Source organism: Cynara cardunculus (genome assembly GCF_001531365.2).
Source record: "Cynara cardunculus var. scolymus isolate 2C chromosome LG 16, CcrdV1, whole genome shotgun sequence".
Classification (NCBI taxonomy): Eukaryota; Viridiplantae; Streptophyta; class Magnoliopsida; order Asterales; family Asteraceae; genus Cynara; species Cynara cardunculus.
This window is the reverse complement of record NC_037543.1, coordinates 21134580-21151305: the sequence shown is the minus strand read 5'-3', so window position 1 is coordinate 21151305 and position 16726 is coordinate 21134580. Positions and strand designations below refer to the sequence as shown.

Below are 16726 nucleotides of genomic sequence, written 5' to 3'. Positions count from 1 at the left end.
AAATGATTTATCATAAATTAAATAAATAACTATAAAAGTATAAAGTGTAAATATTAAAAATATTTTTCATAGTATATATATATATAATATATAATAATATAATTAAAAATGTAAAAAAATAAGTTTTAAATATTGATATATGTGAGAATGAAGCTAACAGCTACGGGTACATTTAGCAATATAAGAGGCTGTTTGGCGGTTGCTGAATGGTTTGGTGCAGAATGGTTAAGTGGTCAGAATGATCAAGAGGGTCAGAATGGTTAAGTACTGAATGAAATATGGTTGTTTGGTAAATATTCTCTGAATGACAACAAATTACTATTTTACCCCTCTATATGATTTAATCCAAACCAAGGTTCTGTTAGCATCCAAAATGAACGGCGACGGTAGTTTCAATCCGTCAGAATGATCGGTGATGATTTCATACAGAAAATGAACGGCGACGGTAGTTTCGATCGGCGACAGTGCTTCTTTAATGTTTTTAGCCTTGATTCAACATAAGATTTCATACAAGAAATTAGGGCTTCGATCGGTGACTGTGGTTTCAATCGGTGACTGTGGTTTCGATCGGCGATGATTTCATACCGAAAATGAACGGCGACGGTGGTTTCGATCGGCGACTGTGGTTTCGATCGGTGGTTTCGACCAGAAAATGAACGGCGACTGTGGAGACGGCGACTGTGGAGACGAAGACGATGGAGGCGGAGACGATGAAGACGATGGAGACGGCGACGATGGAGACGGGGACGGAGATGGTGGAAGGACGGAGGCGACACAGCAGCGGGCAAAAATGGATCGATCGATTGGAAGGAGGAGAGGAGACGAGACGAGACGAGATCGATTGGAAGGAGGCGACACAGCAGAGGGCAAAAATGTCACCAGATCCCTCTGAATCGTTGAGGGGAGCCCTAGCCCCTAAATGGTTAAGAGGCTTTTGTCACTATTAAGAGGTCCTTTTTTTTTTGCCAAACAACTCTAGCCTCTTAACGATTAAGAGGTGTCCTCTTAATGTCACCATTAAGAGGCAACCAAACAGCCCCTAAGAGTAAGGAAAAACCAAAACAAAATATTGTAGGTTTGATGCATCTAACAAAGATTTGGTAGTTTATAAAATCACATTTGGAAAAGAACAAGAACAACTCAAAAAGTGATGCCATCTCTATGTAACAAAGACTTTGGTTTAACCTATATAACCAAAGCCTATATATATACTTAAAATATAATACATTTTGTTTTTATTTTATATTATAATTCTTAATAATGTGAAAAATTATCACAGCAATCGAAGCTGAAAACCAGCTTTCAGATAAATGAGTATAATATTAAGAATTTTGAGCATTTGTTATATTATCTGTAACATTTGTTGCAAGTTAAGATTACATGTTCTTTATAAATCTTAATTATGGGTTATTATAAAGCATCTCTGATGGATTTTTTATAATTTCTCTAAAATAAAAAAACAAAAGCTAAAATCTCTAAAAAATTACATTTAGTTCCAACAAATTCTTTTATTTTAGTAGATTTAAATATTATTTATATTTATTGAAATATTCTATAAATTTATCATTTCAATACATTTAAAAAAAAAAACTTTATACATAAGAATAATACATTTAATCTCATTAGTAGAAAACACTTAAAATATTATTTCTCTCTTCTCAATATTGAGTTTTAAATAATTCTCTAAATTTACATATTTCTCTTTTGTTTTGTTTATGTTAAATTATCCTTCAGAGTAAATGAATTTCAAATTCTTTATTTTAGAGTATTTATTAAAAATATGGCTGTTTACTAAACGTTTACACGAGTAAGTTAACATCAAGTCACGTTACCTTACCGGATGAATAGGTAATGATCAAGAAATCTTATCCGGTAAGAACGAGACAATGACCAAGAATCTTACCCGATAAGTGAGAACGACGACTCTTACCACGGTAAGCGCTTACCGGGTAAATTGTTGCATATGATACTGTTTTAGTGGAATAAAATCTTATTCGGTGAGTAAATGATAGTGTTATATTTTACCTATAAACGTTTACCAGGTAAGTGTTTGATAAACGGCCCCTTAGTAATTCTTTTACTATGGTTTTAAGTTAAATTCAAAGTTGCTTTGAATTTGGGTTGTTATAAATGGTAACAAATCTCAAAAATGCTGAAATAGAGAGGAAATATTACTTTTGAAAAGTGGTTCCATTTACGATCCGGATTTTATCCAAAGTAAATTTTGTATAACCTTATGGCTTTTTCCCATAGGTTGGCCAGTACGAGTCTCCTCATTGTAACCAGGGATTTTCCTTTTCCCGGTTACCAAAAAAAAAAGATAGCTCTTCCCGATCTATCGTTAATGTGTGTCCCAATGGAAACTCGTAGTCGGTCAATGGTATGATAAGTAGGTCGATCATCAACATTCGAGTAGTCTGTAACTACGTTCGAGCGTTGTTTATCATGACAATCGAAAAGGGGATCTTTTCGCCTTTTTACTTCCTTTTCTTCAATGATTTGACGAAATGGTCAACCTTCGCCTCCGGCTTTTCCTTTTTCATCAACAGTCCGATAGAAATGTCAACCTTCGCCTTCGGCTTTCAACGGTTTGATTGAAAAGTCGACCTTTGGTTTTTGTCTTCGCCTTTTCAGCTTTTTCACTTCCGTTACTTCAGTGGCTTGACGGAGAGGTCAGCCGTCTGTTTTCGTCTTCACCTTCGGCTTTTTGCCTGCATTTCCTCAACGATATTCACAGAGTAATAACCACATACCCCACCCCAATCACTATAATAACCACATGACAACCCCACCCCAATCACTATATATCCAACGTCCCCTAATTCAGTTTCTTTCAAACCAGGTGCCATTATAAGCATACAAAAAGACCATAGCTAAAATGAAGCAATCTCCAATTATCTTTCCCATTCTCTTTTGTATACTTATTACCTTGTTCTTATCATCCACGGAAGCTCAATCCTGCAATTCCAATGAGAAGTTGGCAGGCAAAAACTCGCTTCTAGGACGTCTGAATGATTCAGACCGTTGCAAAAACGGCAAGTTTTCCGTCGCATCCAAAGGGTCGCCGCTTGTCGTTGGCAATACAAATTCGATTATGACGATTAACAGCTTCGAGAAGGGCGGGGATGGTGGTCAGCCATCGGAGTGTGACGGAAAGTACCACTCGGATGACACTCTAATCGTGGCGTTGTCCAGCAAGTGGTATAATCATGGGCAAAGGTGTTTTAAGTTGATCAATATATATTATAACGATAAAAGCATGCAAGCTACGGTGGTTGATGAATGCGACTCGAATAAGGGGTGCCGTGATGACATTGTGGATGCATCTAAAGCCGTTTGGAAGGCACTTSAGGTTCCGAAAGATGAATTTGGGGAAACCACAGTTACGTGGTCAGACGCATGATGCCGTTCAAGAGAACGCATATAAAAACCAGTAGATCTTATAGTAGATCTGATGCAGAGGTAGGGTCTGGAAGTAGGATGTACCAGACACCGTTCTCATTATATTTGTTGTTTTTATTATATTTCCTATTGTAATCAATAAGTAACCAGCAACAAAAATAAGAATCATAAAGCTAACTTTTACCAAACCAAATGAACTCAATAAATCCCGCACGATTGGGTTGGGAAGGTTAGGATGTACATTGACCTTAGAGATGTGATGCAGCGTATAATAATGAATAAAAAGATTAAACCCGTTGATTCTACAATTTAGAGGATAATCTCTTCTAAAGTTCGTTGATTCAATGAATACACTCAAATTTTGGGAAGAAAATGGAAGTTTTTGATTTCAAATGACCATCCAAATTATATCTAGAACAATCAAAACGAAATGAGTCTGGAAAAGAATATGGGCCTATCATAAAAGCCGAAACGAAAAATTAAAAACATAAGAAAAAACATAGAAGTATCCAGAAACATGTTCGAACAACCGTTTTTAGGCCTCAAAAATCTCGTAGGCCCCTTTGGGTTCTACACAGGGTGTGCTCCCCGTTCCAAGCTTCTAATTGACGTATTATGGGCCTGAAATGGAGTTCCGTAGCAAAAAAAATATGGTTGTTTAAGTGGGACGCCAAACAATAACAATAAGGCCTGACCAAGGCCCGCATCAGGATGTTAAAGATTCCAGCCTTTTAAATCAATGACCTTCTAACAAGTGTTTTTTAAAATCCATGACTTTCTGACATGTTTATAAGCATTCTTAGTATGGAAGTGGCATTCTCAAACCTATCAGAAGGTTAAAGATTTTAAGAAAACCTTGTGAATACCATGAGAATCCCAAGGAATCCCTAATTTTATTGTGGTTCAAATCCTAATTGAAGATCAACAGTAATGAGATGCACCGAGATTAAAAGTGATCAAGGGTCAAGATCCCTTCGCTTCTCGCCTTAACTCCTATTCTCACACGATCCTTCATTTTTAGGTATATAACCTTAAATGAGATGTCAATTAAATTTGTGACCTTCTGATGAGTATGAAGTCTGAGGTCATGGATTTAATTAAAATCGTATTTAAGGTTATATACCTAAATGACCAGTTAAGTCACCGAGTTCAAATCCCTCTACCTTTCGCGTGGGATAATTCCATGTATAAGAGGCACACAAGAAGAATTCCATTAGAGGGAAAGAGAACCAACTAATATGTCCAACACTTGCACCAAATCTTATCTATTTTGAACTGAGATTATGGTTTCAGAAAAAGAAAAAACAATCAAATTCGAATTTGACTTTGCAGAAAAGCAATTTCATGTGACGTAAAACGTTGTTTTGAGTAGAAGAAATAGGAAGAAAAAAACATCACCTATAAACGATGCATATTCGCATAACGAGCTTCGAGGTTGTGTTTCTTGGAGGTGGATTATGGCACTGATCCTATATCCTTGAAGTACTCATGCGCTAATGCAGCCCTTGCTGTAATTCTTTTGCAGGGGTCCAAATTGAGCATTTTCTGAAACAAAATGCCCGTACAAAATTTGAAACAAGACTTCCGTTGCATATAAACGAAAAAGAACATACGATCACACCCTACACAGCTTGTCAAATGCATTTTCACCATATGGGAACATGGTTTTCAAAATCGTCTGAAGCTTGCGCCTTTAGTCTGATATATATATATATATATATATATATATATATAAATATATATATATATATATATAAATAAACGTGTACATATATTTTGTGCTTAGCACTCCGGTGTGTATATATATATTGCATATATATTTTTATGTATAAGGTTGCAGTATATTGTGTATAATGTATATATGTGTGTGCAGACGAAGGATAATATGAGAACGGAAGTGATGGTGAGAAACGTAAGAAGAGATCTGAACCCTTGATCACTTTTAATCTCATGTCCACCAATGAATTGCACTTTAGTAGGGAGTTGATTTGGTGTATCTCAATGCACCTCATTAGTGTTGACATTCAACTATGATTCATCCAAGGGTGAAGATATCGTCTTACTCTTCTCATCATAGCTTCCCTTCTCACCGGAATCCAACCTTGTCTGTACACATATATGTATGTGTGTGTGTGTACAGATATTTCCGCCTCGGGGATTACGCCTCGCCTCATTGAGGGAAAACGCCTCGAGGCCCAATTCCGCCTTTTAAAACCTTGATGGAAAAACAACACAAGATAGAGAATACAAAAGATAACCGATGTACTTAACACTAAAGCAGCAGGAGAACTTAGGGTATGTTTGGTACACGGACGGGACTAGACGGACGAGAGTGAGGTAGATGGGTGAAATAATTGTGGAAGGTTTTAGGGTTTAAATTTGACATGAGTAGTTTAGTAATTTATCAGTCTTTTCGTGTCCCGGTCTAATGTCGTGCCAAGACTTCGATTGCATATAACCAAAAGAACATACAATCACGCCCTACATGGCTTATCAAGTGAGTTTTCACCATAGGGAGAAAACAATACAAGATAGAGAATACAAAAGAAAATTGATGTACCCGACACTAAAGCAACAGAAGAATTTAGGGTGCGTTTGGTATACAGTCGGGAGGGACTGGACGGGCAAGGGTGAGGTATATAAACGGGTGAAATAATTGTGGAAGGTTTTAGGGTTTTAATTTGACATGGGTAGTTTCGTAATTTAGAAATCTTGTCCTATCCGGGTCTAATGTCATGCCAAGACTTCCATTGCGTATAAACAAAGAACAGTCCGCCCTACACGGATTGTCAAGTGAGTTTTCACCGTAGGGATAAAGCAATACAAGATAGAGAATACACAAGAAAATTGATGTACGGTGTACCTAACACTAAAGCAGTGGGAGAACTTAAGGTGCTTTCAGTATGCAGACTGGATTGGAACTGGATTAGGCATATGAGAGTGAGGTAGGAGGGTGAACGAATTCTGGAAGGTTCTAGGGTTTTAATGACATGGGTAGTTTAGTAATTTATCAATTTTGTCTCACTCAGTCCTGTTATGACCATCTAATGTCGCATCACACGTGAGAACAAGTTTTTGTTCGGTCCTTCCGTATCAAACGCACCTTTATAGACTCCAACGTTAGATGTAATCCTATTAGCACTTCGACCCAACAAGACCCCTGCTGCTTTGACCGGAGCTTTGCTCCCAAATTGATGGAAGAGTCTCTAATGTAGGACTGTGCAACCAAATAAATAGGGATTGTCCAATTGAGTTAGGATTCTCAGGAACTTCAATACGATGTGTGGACACTTGGTCAAAGAGAACTCATTCATCTCCATAGTACAGAAAACATGTTCCCTTGACCAACTGTCTTCCCCCGACTCAGTTCTGCTCAATTTTGGTATGTCAAACGGAAGTAGTATTGGTGATATGAAGGTTGATTGCCTTCTGGTGTATCGGGTCTTAATTCAAATTTAGAACAAGAAGATTCTCTTCTCAATAGTTTTCTTGCATAAGTATTGCTATTGTGCAGATGATTCGCAAACAGGCTGGGTGCGGTTGCCAATTAGTTTAAATACCTGAATATATCTATTTATTCTTTTTTCAACGGGTAGACTTCCTAAACGGCATTTATATTTCAGTGATGATCGTATCTAATGATGTTGGGAAGCAAAAAACCTTTAAAGAACATAATATGCATCCGTATCAATAATTCACCAATAAATGAGCACTCGTTAATTTAAGTAGTAATTAGTTTGAGCTTACATGCAGGAGATCAAGGCCGGCTTTGTCAAGGTTTGGAACCATGGTTGCAAGGTCCTGAAAGTAAAGGATTTCTCCATTAGTTCTTTAAGAGCACAGGTGCTAAACATCACAGATTATAATGTATCAACTGCATAAACTAATCACCTGTGGAGGCCACTTTGGAAAAGTGGACTTGTAGTCGGGCAGAGAAGTCACTCCAGGCCATGTATCTTCTTTAGGAGTTCCCATTATTCTATAATGAAAGAAAGAACAAGAAGATCCTCAAATATAATAAGTTGTAGGATAACACTAAAGTTTAGACAAAGCCATGCCATATTCAGATAATATCTTCAAATGATATATATATATATATATATATATATATATATATCGGGTCAGTTCAAGGGAAAACCGCAAAAAAATGAAAAACTGATAAACATCCTTGTAACCATTCATCTGGACGGTATGCACATGTGCATACCCTAAGCAATTTGTCCGGTATGCAAATATGCATACATGCAGAAAAACCAGAAAACAGCTTCAATTACTCGTATGCACATGTGCATACCATCCAAGATGAATTATTACTAGGGTGTTCCTTAGTTTTTCATTTTTTGGGGGTTTTCCCCTGAACTTCCCTCTGTATATATATAGTATATATATTCAGATAACATCTTCAAATAATATATATTAAAAGATGAAATCAAATATAATGAACATATTACTTGAAAATCTTGAACAACTCATCAATCTCAGAGTCTCCAGGAAAGAGTGGACATCGATTCACCATCTCAGCAAATATACAACCAATCGACCACACATCAACTGGAGTCGAATACTGATGGGATCCAAGAAGAATTTCTGGTGCCCTATACCAGAGTGTCACCACCTAGAAAAGCATACCCTGATTAAGTAACATGTACAGCAATGGCAGTAAGTTTAATCACACATGCTGCTCAGGTATAAATGCGACCCAGGTGCTGGTAATCTAATTTCCATCCATGGGTGTTGGTGATTTTAGTGTCACCAGGCCATTTAAGTGTAATTGGAAGTAACAACGAGTTCTAATGGGGTTTTATAATGTGTTCTAATACAAGTCAGGAGATGCGGAGTGCACACTTGTTATAAGAGTATGACCCCGGACACGACGAAATGGTGGGGGTCAAGGGACAGCGCCCCTTGCGGGGTCCAAATCGGAATTTTGGACTTAGAATGTAGTGGAAAACTTGATCAGAAAGACCAAAGAGGCTCCTGGTTGATTAAGGACCAGAGGGGCCCTCTCTGGTTGTTAAGGGCCAGAGGGGGCTCTGGTTGGTGTTGCTTCTAGTCTCGTGTCTGGAACAAGCAGTTAATGTTCAATTAATGTGCAGTTTTTGTGACTGTCCACTACTCCTAATAATGGGCCATAATTGGCATTTCGGTTATTTTTAATGAGCATAAATACCTTTTATACTTATGTTTTTGGGCTCACGTTTTTTAACAATCCTTACATATTCTACGGCAAGTTTGCTCTCGTTTTTGTGCCTAAAAACAAAAGTGCTCTCTTGAGTCTTATCCCGTATTGAATTTCGTGTAACCCGGGCGTAGGGTCGAAATATCAATTCGGAAAGTGATCTCTTACACGATTCGCAAGTAATCTCGTTCTTGATCGATTACCCTATTTATTTTCTATAACAAACGAATTGATATTCCGGTGAAGTCAGTCATGGCCGTTCTGTGAAAGAGATGACCTCGAAGTTCAGAAAGCTGGAGAAGTTTAAAGGAATCGATTTTAGGCACCGGCAGAAAAAGATGCATTTTCTGCTAACGACCTTGATGGTGGTGTATGTGCTGAGTACCCCCATGCCTAAAATAGTGGAGGATGAGATGCTGGAACAGACCCAGAAGAGGAATGAATAAGTGGGAGAATGACAATTACATATGCAGAGGCCACATTTTAAACGGTATGATTGATTCCCTCTTTGACATCTACCAAAATGCGGAAAGTGAGAAGGAATTATGGAATTCTCTTGAGTCAAAATTTATCGTTGAAGATGCTTCTAGTAAGAAGTTCTTGGTGTGCAATTTTAATAATTATAAAATGGTTGACTCAAGGCCCATAATGGAACAATATAATGAAATCCTTCGCATTTTTGGTCATTTCACACTGCACAAAATGAATATGGATGAATCCATTGTTGTGTTGAGTGTGATTGACAAGCTTCCACCGTCTTGGAAAGATTTCAAGCACAACTTGAAACATCAAAAGGAAGAACTATCATTGGTTCAACTTGGTAGCCACTTGCGCCATCGAAAAATCTTTTCGGGTGCAAGAAAATTGTAAGGACAAGAAAGTTGAATCGGGACAGCCCTCGATTAACATGATAGGGGAGAAGAAAACACATTCTAATAATGATAATGGAAAAGGCAAGAAGCGAAAGTTTGATGGACCCAATAAATCCTTCAAAAAGAAGAAGGATTTGGTGTGTTGGAGATGCAACAAATTGGGCCATTGCAAACGTGATTGCTGGGTTAAATGAAAGGAGGTCAGGCTTTGACTAACTTCGATTTTGATAAATCCATCGATGTTTACTATGTTTCACTAATTCTTGAGTCTTTCTATGTACAGGATGATGATTGTGCATGGTGGGTGGATCGGAGGCGACATGCCATGTTTGCAAAGATCGACGTTGGTTCAAGAAATTGACATCAGTTGAAGATGGATCTGTGTTAAACATAGGGAACGAGTCGACTGCACCGATTTGCAGGATTGGAGTAGTTACTTTAGAGTTTACTTCTAGAAATCATGTTAGGTTGTCTGATGTTCTTTTTGTTCCAAGAATTAGGAAAAATCTTGTTAGTGGAGGTCTTTTAAATTGTTTAGGTTTTAAACAAGTGTTGAATCGGATAGGTTTATCCTATCTCGATATGTTAGATTTGTCAGTTTTGAGTTTTATCATAATAAGAGGTTTCGTTTAAATGTGCTGAGTAATATTTTAAATTCTGAAAATTCTGCATTTTTATCGTCATCATCTTCTTCTAAAATTGACTCAATGACTTGGCATGCAAGATTGGGTCATGTAAATTTTAGAAGAATACATGAAATGTCAAATGATGGATTGATTCCAGCCTTCGATATTTATACAGAAAAATGTAAACTTGCATGCTTAAGAAAGTTACAAACCAGCCCTTTCCAAACGTTGAAAGAAAATCGGCTATTTTGGAACTTGTGCACAGTGATCTGTGTGATTTTCATTCCACTCCTTCATTGGGTAATAAAAGGTATGTTGTCACATTTCTTGATGGCAACACTCGGTTTTGCTATGTCTATCTTTTGCATGCCAAAGACAAAGCATTGGATAAATTTAAAATTTATAAAACCGAGGTTAAATTACAACCGGGTAATTCGATTAAGTGTCTCAGAACTGATCGGGGAGCGGAATATATGGATCCCCAGTACTTCCAAACAATTGATATTATTCACGAGACAACGATACCATACATACCTCAACAAAACGGGGTTTCCGAATGTAAAAATCGAGTTTTAAAGGAAATGGTAAACTCGATGCTTTCTTACTCGGGATTGAGTGAGGGATTTTGGGGAGAGGCCATGTTAACGGTCTGTTATGTTTTGAATAGAGTTCCAAACAAATGGCACAAAACCACCCCATATGAACTTTGGTTCAACAAAACTGCGAACTTGACTTATTTTCGAATTTGGGGTTGTCGGGCTGTTGTAAAACTACCCAAAACCAAAAGGAAGACTTTGGGTCAACGTGGAATTGATTGTATATTCATTGGATATGCAGAAAATTCAAAGGCTTATAGGTTTTATGTAATATAACCTAACGATTCGGTATCGATAAATACCATTATCGAGTCGCAGTATGCGATTTGCGATGAGATGCGGTTTCCATCAATTCAAAGGCCTAAGGACCTGATTCCTAGCAATAATAAAGTGCAAAATCCAGAAAGTTTGGATAGTGTTTCAAGTACCGAAACACAGCAGGTCCGGACAAGCAAAAGAAGCCGAATTGCCAAAAATTTCAGTCCCGATTTCCAGCTCTATTTGGTGGAAGGATCAAGGGTTGAGCTTGGGCTTCAATACTCTTATTGTTACAGTATTGAGGATGAACCAAAGACTTTCCAAGAAGCGATGGAATCTCGATATGCCCATCTTCTGGAATGAAGCAATTGATGATGAAATGTCATCAATTCTTGAAAATAACACCTGGGTGTTATCAGATTTTTCTCCAAGTTCTAAACCTCTTGGGTGCAAATGGATCTTCAAAAAGAAGATGAAAGTGGTTGGGACAATTGATAAATTCAAGGCTTAGTTAGTCATTCAAGGGTTTCGGCAAAAACCCGCTATTGACTATTTCGATCTGTATGCTCCGGTTGCACGTATTTCGACTATTAGATTGTCAGTCGCCTTGCGGCAATACACAATTTGATTGTCCATCAAATGGATGTAAAGATAGCCTTCTTGAATGGTGATCTTCATGAGGAAGTTTACATGAAACAACCAGAAAGTTTCGTTATGCCCGGAAACAAGCATAAAGTATGTAAACTGGCAAAATCATTGTACGGGCTGAAACAAGCGCCTAAACAATGGCATCAAAAGTTTGATGAAGTTATTTTGTCATGTGGTTTCGTCTTAAACCAATGTGACAAATGTTTTTATAGCAGATTTGATGCTAAAGGTGTTGGAGTGATCATTTGCTTGTATGTGGATGACATGCTGATTTTTGGAACTGATCAAAATCAGTTAGATGAAACTAAAAAATTGTGAACTAATTTTTCCATTAAAGACATGGGAGAGGCTGATATAATTCTTGGTATAAGAATTAAACGGGATAACAAAGGGATTGTGATGACACAGTCACATTATATTGAGAAAATTCTCAAGAAGTTCAATTATAGCGATTGTTCTCCCGTAAGCACTTCTATGGATCCTAGTGTGAAATTGGTAGCTTGATGTATGCCATGACGAGCACCAGGCCCGACATAGCCCATGTTGTGGGACGGTTGAGTCGGTACACTAGTAATCCTAGTACTCAACATTGGCAAGCGATTCAAAGAGTATTTAAATACCTCAATGGAACCATGAATTATGGTTTTAGTTACTTGGGAATATCCTTCGGTTTTATAGGGTTATTTGGATGTAAGTTGGATATCCAACATGGAGGACCACTCCTCTATTGGTGGTGGGTATTTTTGCTTGGGGGAGGTGCCATCTCTTGGGCATCCAAGAAGCAAACTTGTACCACTAACTCAACAATGGAATTTGAGTTTGTGGCATTAGTTGTTGTCGGTAAAGAGGCAGAATGGCTAAAGAATTTGATTTATGAGATTCCATTGTGGTCAAAGCCGATTGCACCTATTTCTATCCATTGCGATAGTACGGCCACATTAGCGAAAGCTTATAGCCAAATTTATAATGGCAAGTCTAGAGATGTGGGTGTTAGACACGCATGATTAGAGAATTAATCATGAATGGGGTAATCTCTATTGAGTTTGCTAGAACGCAACAAAATTTAGCAGATCATTTAACTAAAGGTATGAGAAGAGACTTAGTGCATAAGTTTGCAATTGGGATGGGATTAAAGTCAATGGTGAGACACCCAATTCCTTTCTAATATGACTTTAGAAGCTGAATTCAATATAGAAAGCTCACACTTATAAATTGGAACACAAGATTGAATCATCCCGGGTTTGTGTTCGGTACTGCAATGGGAAGGTTGAAGTTTATCTTCTTAATAATTCCTTTGATAAAGTGTATGTGCAGGTACACGAAGTAAAGGAATTACCTATGTGATTGTGAAGTGTAGTCGCACTTCAACAGGGTTGGGGACTTGGCCTTCTATACAATTATGAGAGGAATATGACACACGGCTTTATAAAAGTTTCATTTTATTTTGCTAGACGAGTATGGTAACTTGTATGTATTTTATCTTCAGGTATTCAAATGAGTTGATGGGTTCAATCCTTAGGACACCTTGATTCCCGAATATTTGAAATGTGTAAAGTACTAACATGGAAATTCAATCGATTCGATACTTTCATTTATGTGCTATTTGGTTTGTTCAATTTTAAGGTGTTATTTCATGGGTCACACTAAAATGGGGGAGGATTGTTGGTGATTTTAGTGTCATCGGGCCATTTAAGTGTAGTTGGAAGTAACAACAAGTTCTAATGGGGTTTTGTATTATGTTCTAATACAAGTCAGGAGGTGCGGAGTGCACACTTGTTATAAGACGAGTATGACCTCGGACACGACGAAATGAAGGGGGTCAAGGGACAGCTCCCCTTGCGGGGTCCAAACCAGAATTTTGGACTTAGAAAGTAGTGGAAAACTTGATCAGAAGGACCAGAAGCTCTCTGGTTGGTAAGACCAGAAGTTCTGGTTGATTAAGGACCAGAGGGGCCCTCTCTGGTTGTTAAGGGCCGGAGGGGGCTTTGGTTGGTCTTGCTTCTGGTCTCGTGTCTGGAACAGTTATTGAGCAGTTATTCTTCAATTAATGTGCAGTTTTTGTGACTGTCCACTACTCTTAATAATAGGCCATAATTGTCATTTCGGTTATTTTTTATGAGCATAAATACCTTTTATACTTATGTTTTTGGGCTCATGTTTTTTAACAATCCTTACATATTCTACAACAAGTTTGCTCTCGTTTTTGTGCCTAAAAACGTAAGTGCTCTCTTGAGCCTTATTCCATATTGAATTTCGTGTAACCCGAGCATAGGGTCAAAATCAATTCGGAAAGTGATCTCTTACACTATTCTCAAGTAATCCAGTTCTTGATCGATTACCCTATATTATTATTTTCTATAACAATGGGTACAGCATTGCTACATCTTAATGTTAAATGACAGTGTTAACATAATAAGTATGCTATACTAAGAGAAAAATTAACTGGAAGCACTGGCAGATACATTTAAAAAAACCAAATCAGTAAAACCCCGATTAGAATGTCCATAAGATCTCAAAGTGTTGCACTTCTCATACTACGTAGTTGAGAGCTATTCTTTTATCACCAAAAAGAAAAAGGAACACCAACACAACCAATTAAGTGTATAAGGAACCTAGATTAGGCAATCTTCATCAAACGTTAAAAAAACAGATGAAATCAAAATGAATAAATATCTAAGATAATGGGTTTTGTTCATTAAGCCATGTCCTGTCTGTTGACCTAAGAGGTAAGTGGTCATCTCACCATCTCTCCAAAAGTTTTAAGAAGCAAACTATGTATTGAAGATGCAAACAACTGAAACTCTAAAATGTGGTACCTTTCCTCCTCTCACACATGACCTCACTTATATAATTCATTAGAAACAGATGCATAAATGAATCTTGCTAAAGATGGAGCCAAAGTGTGATGATAGACAAGTGAAAAAAAAAACGATAAGCAAACTGAAGTGTGTTATCATGGTTAATATCAAATGAAAACTTTAGACCATGTAGATTACCTCATGTGTAAATGTCCTGACTGGAATACCAAAGGCCCTGGCCAATCCAAAGTCTGCAAGCTTAAGAGCATTGGTACGGTGATCTATCAACAGATTCTGGGGCTTTAGATCTCTATGCAGAACTCGATGAGAATGACAATAAGCAATACCACGTAACATTTGATATAGGAACATCTGAAAGTTGAAAACAATAACCAAAAATTATTTAATGCAAGAAAATCTGAAAGGATCTTCACTACCATCCCTACAAACTGCACTGTGTTGCTTGTTTGGTATCCAAGTCCTCTCAAAAAAGGGCCTTCATGTACTGTAAACTTCTAGAGAGAATGTTACTGAACTTGGAAACCATTGGTATTTCAACTAAGTTCAGTCCCAGGGTGCACACCGACCTCTAGGAGGCATGAAAAGATTACTCACTTTTACAAGATGAGGATCCTTTGAGAACTCCGGACAAGAGTCCATGTGTTTCTTCAAGTCTAAGTCTAGGTACTCAAAGACCAAATACAGACGTTTGTCACTGTGCACGACATCATGTAACCTGTCACCAAACAGATATCATTCAATAAATAATCTATGGGCAGCAGTTATACTAAAAAGACACATGATGTATGAACTCAATTATCAGTTTAAGTTACATCTATAACAGATTATCTAATCCTAAGCAAAATTTTCTAATTAAGAACAGACGCAGGTTTTGGTTGGGAGAAAGTAAGGAACGCTTGAGAGTGCCAAGAGCAGATACTGGCAATCCATGTACCAAGTCTTGAGTGTCCTCTTTTAAGTTAAACTAAGACTTCATAACTTGAAACTTCAAACATCCATGCTTCGGGAGGACATATACATGTTTTTTATCTTAGTAAAGGCTTAAGGTATACTGACATCCACAATTATAGAAGTAGAGTCACAGATCGTTGAAAAGCTATATGAAGCTTCATCTATATAATCGAGTAAAACTAATAGAAACATTGGTTCTTGTTTTAAGTTCTTCTTTAATATGACACAAAATTTGACTTCTAAGCATTAGAATCTAATTGTCTGTCTACGCAAGCAATAAACTTACCTATTGCAGAAGCAGAATTACAGTCTTAAGAATTGGAAACATTAATTGCAATGTTCTTTCTTTTGAGAATAGTGGAGAGTGAAAGTCATTCAGGTAGAAAGCAAACAGGAATGATGGAGCCTGAAAAAGAAATGCTGGAGAGTGAAGCATATATAGATTGAAAGGAAACATTGCTAGATCAAATTATCAGATGGCCCTTGTCAATGAAAGATTTTTACACAATAACAGAGAAAGAAATTGGAGGTTTTATATAGGGCCACTAATCCAATCACAAATAAAAGATTTCATGCCTTGGGTTTTGGCTACTTATTGTGGTAAACTTACATATTTAAAAACAAGCATCCCAATTTCCACTCCATCCCCTATAAGTCATATATATAAGAACATCCACCATCTATAGAAACACAAATATCAGAAGCCTAGATGCCAAATAAAATAGCTGGTTATTGCTCAATCGAATCCATAAGAGTGTCCCTAACATTCAAATATACCTGACAATGTTTTCATGTTCCATCTCTTTCAACAGCGAGATTTCTCTTATAGCTGTGCTAGGAACTCCCTCATCTTCTTGCTCCAGACGAATCTTCTTCAAAGCAATAGTTTTATTGGTTATTCTGTCACGAGCCTTGTAGACCACACCATATGTTCCTTCACCAATCTTCTCAACCTTTTCATACTGTGGTGGTACAAAATATCACAAATCCAGTAGAAGAAAACTTACTTTAATAGTCCTAAGGGAGGCCTGAAATGTCTTATACTCATACCTGGTCCATCAATTCCGCTGGAAATAAACTCGCTGGAGTTACTGCAGTGGTACAAAACATCACAAATATCAGAAATCCAGTAGAAGAAAACCTACTCATCTGGAGTTAGTATACCCCGCTAAAAATAACACTGAATTAACAACAATCTGTGATTATGACATTATTCTGTCCCCTAAACAATCCAAAAAAAAGCACCTTAGACCCATAAAAGTTTAGTTTTAGCAACATTTCCCTAAGTTCAGTATTGTTCAGAGCTTGGACTTGGAACTAAACTTGTTCAGTCTAAATTTTCTACTTACTTTTGCTCCAATTCTACTCCCAATTC

At 37.3% G+C, this 16726-nt stretch overlaps 2 protein-coding genes across 3 annotated transcripts; one reads left to right on the top strand and one right to left on the bottom strand.

Moving 5' to 3' along the window:
* The first annotated feature begins 2878 nt into the window (after positions 1-2878).
* On the top strand, positions 2879-3497 carry LOC112499669 (putative ripening-related protein 2). The gene has a single exon (XM_025102992.1). The coding sequence runs from the start codon at positions 2879-2881 to the stop codon at positions 3401-3403; it is 525 nt and encodes a 174-aa protein (XP_024958760.1). The 3' UTR covers positions 3404-3497.
* Positions 3498-4643: 1146 nt separating this feature from the next.
* Positions 4644-16726, bottom strand: LOC112529267 (cell division control protein 2 homolog A-like). Of its 2 annotated transcripts, XM_025140458.1 has the most exons (9): positions 16701-16726; positions 16402-16442; positions 16129-16313; positions 14995-15115; positions 14578-14751; positions 7854-8017; positions 7294-7381; positions 7150-7203; positions 4644-4947 (listed from the first exon to the last, which is right to left on the bottom strand). In XM_025140458.1, the coding sequence occupies exons 2-9, from the start codon at positions 16408-16410 to the stop codon at positions 4858-4860; spliced, it is 885 nt and encodes a 294-aa protein (XP_024996226.1). In that variant the 5' UTR covers positions 16411-16442; positions 16701-16726; the 3' UTR covers positions 4644-4857. The 2 variants fall into 2 exon arrangements, with proteins under 2 accessions (XP_024996226.1, XP_024996227.1); XM_025140459.1 differs by lacking the exons at positions 16129-16313; positions 16402-16442; positions 16701-16726 and adding an exon at positions 15962-16023.

Excerpts from the sequence above, each read along its gene's own strand:
- LOC112529267 (XM_025140458.1), bottom strand. Across the intron at positions 8,018-14,577 it reads TCAGGACATTTACACATGAG|GTGGTGACACTCTGGTATAG; the intron begins GTAATCTACATG and ends ATGCTTTTCTAG. Across the intron at positions 7,204-7,293 it reads TTCCAAAGTGGCCTCCACAG|GACCTTGCAACCATGGTTCC; the intron begins GTGATTAGTTTA and ends CTTTACTTTCAG.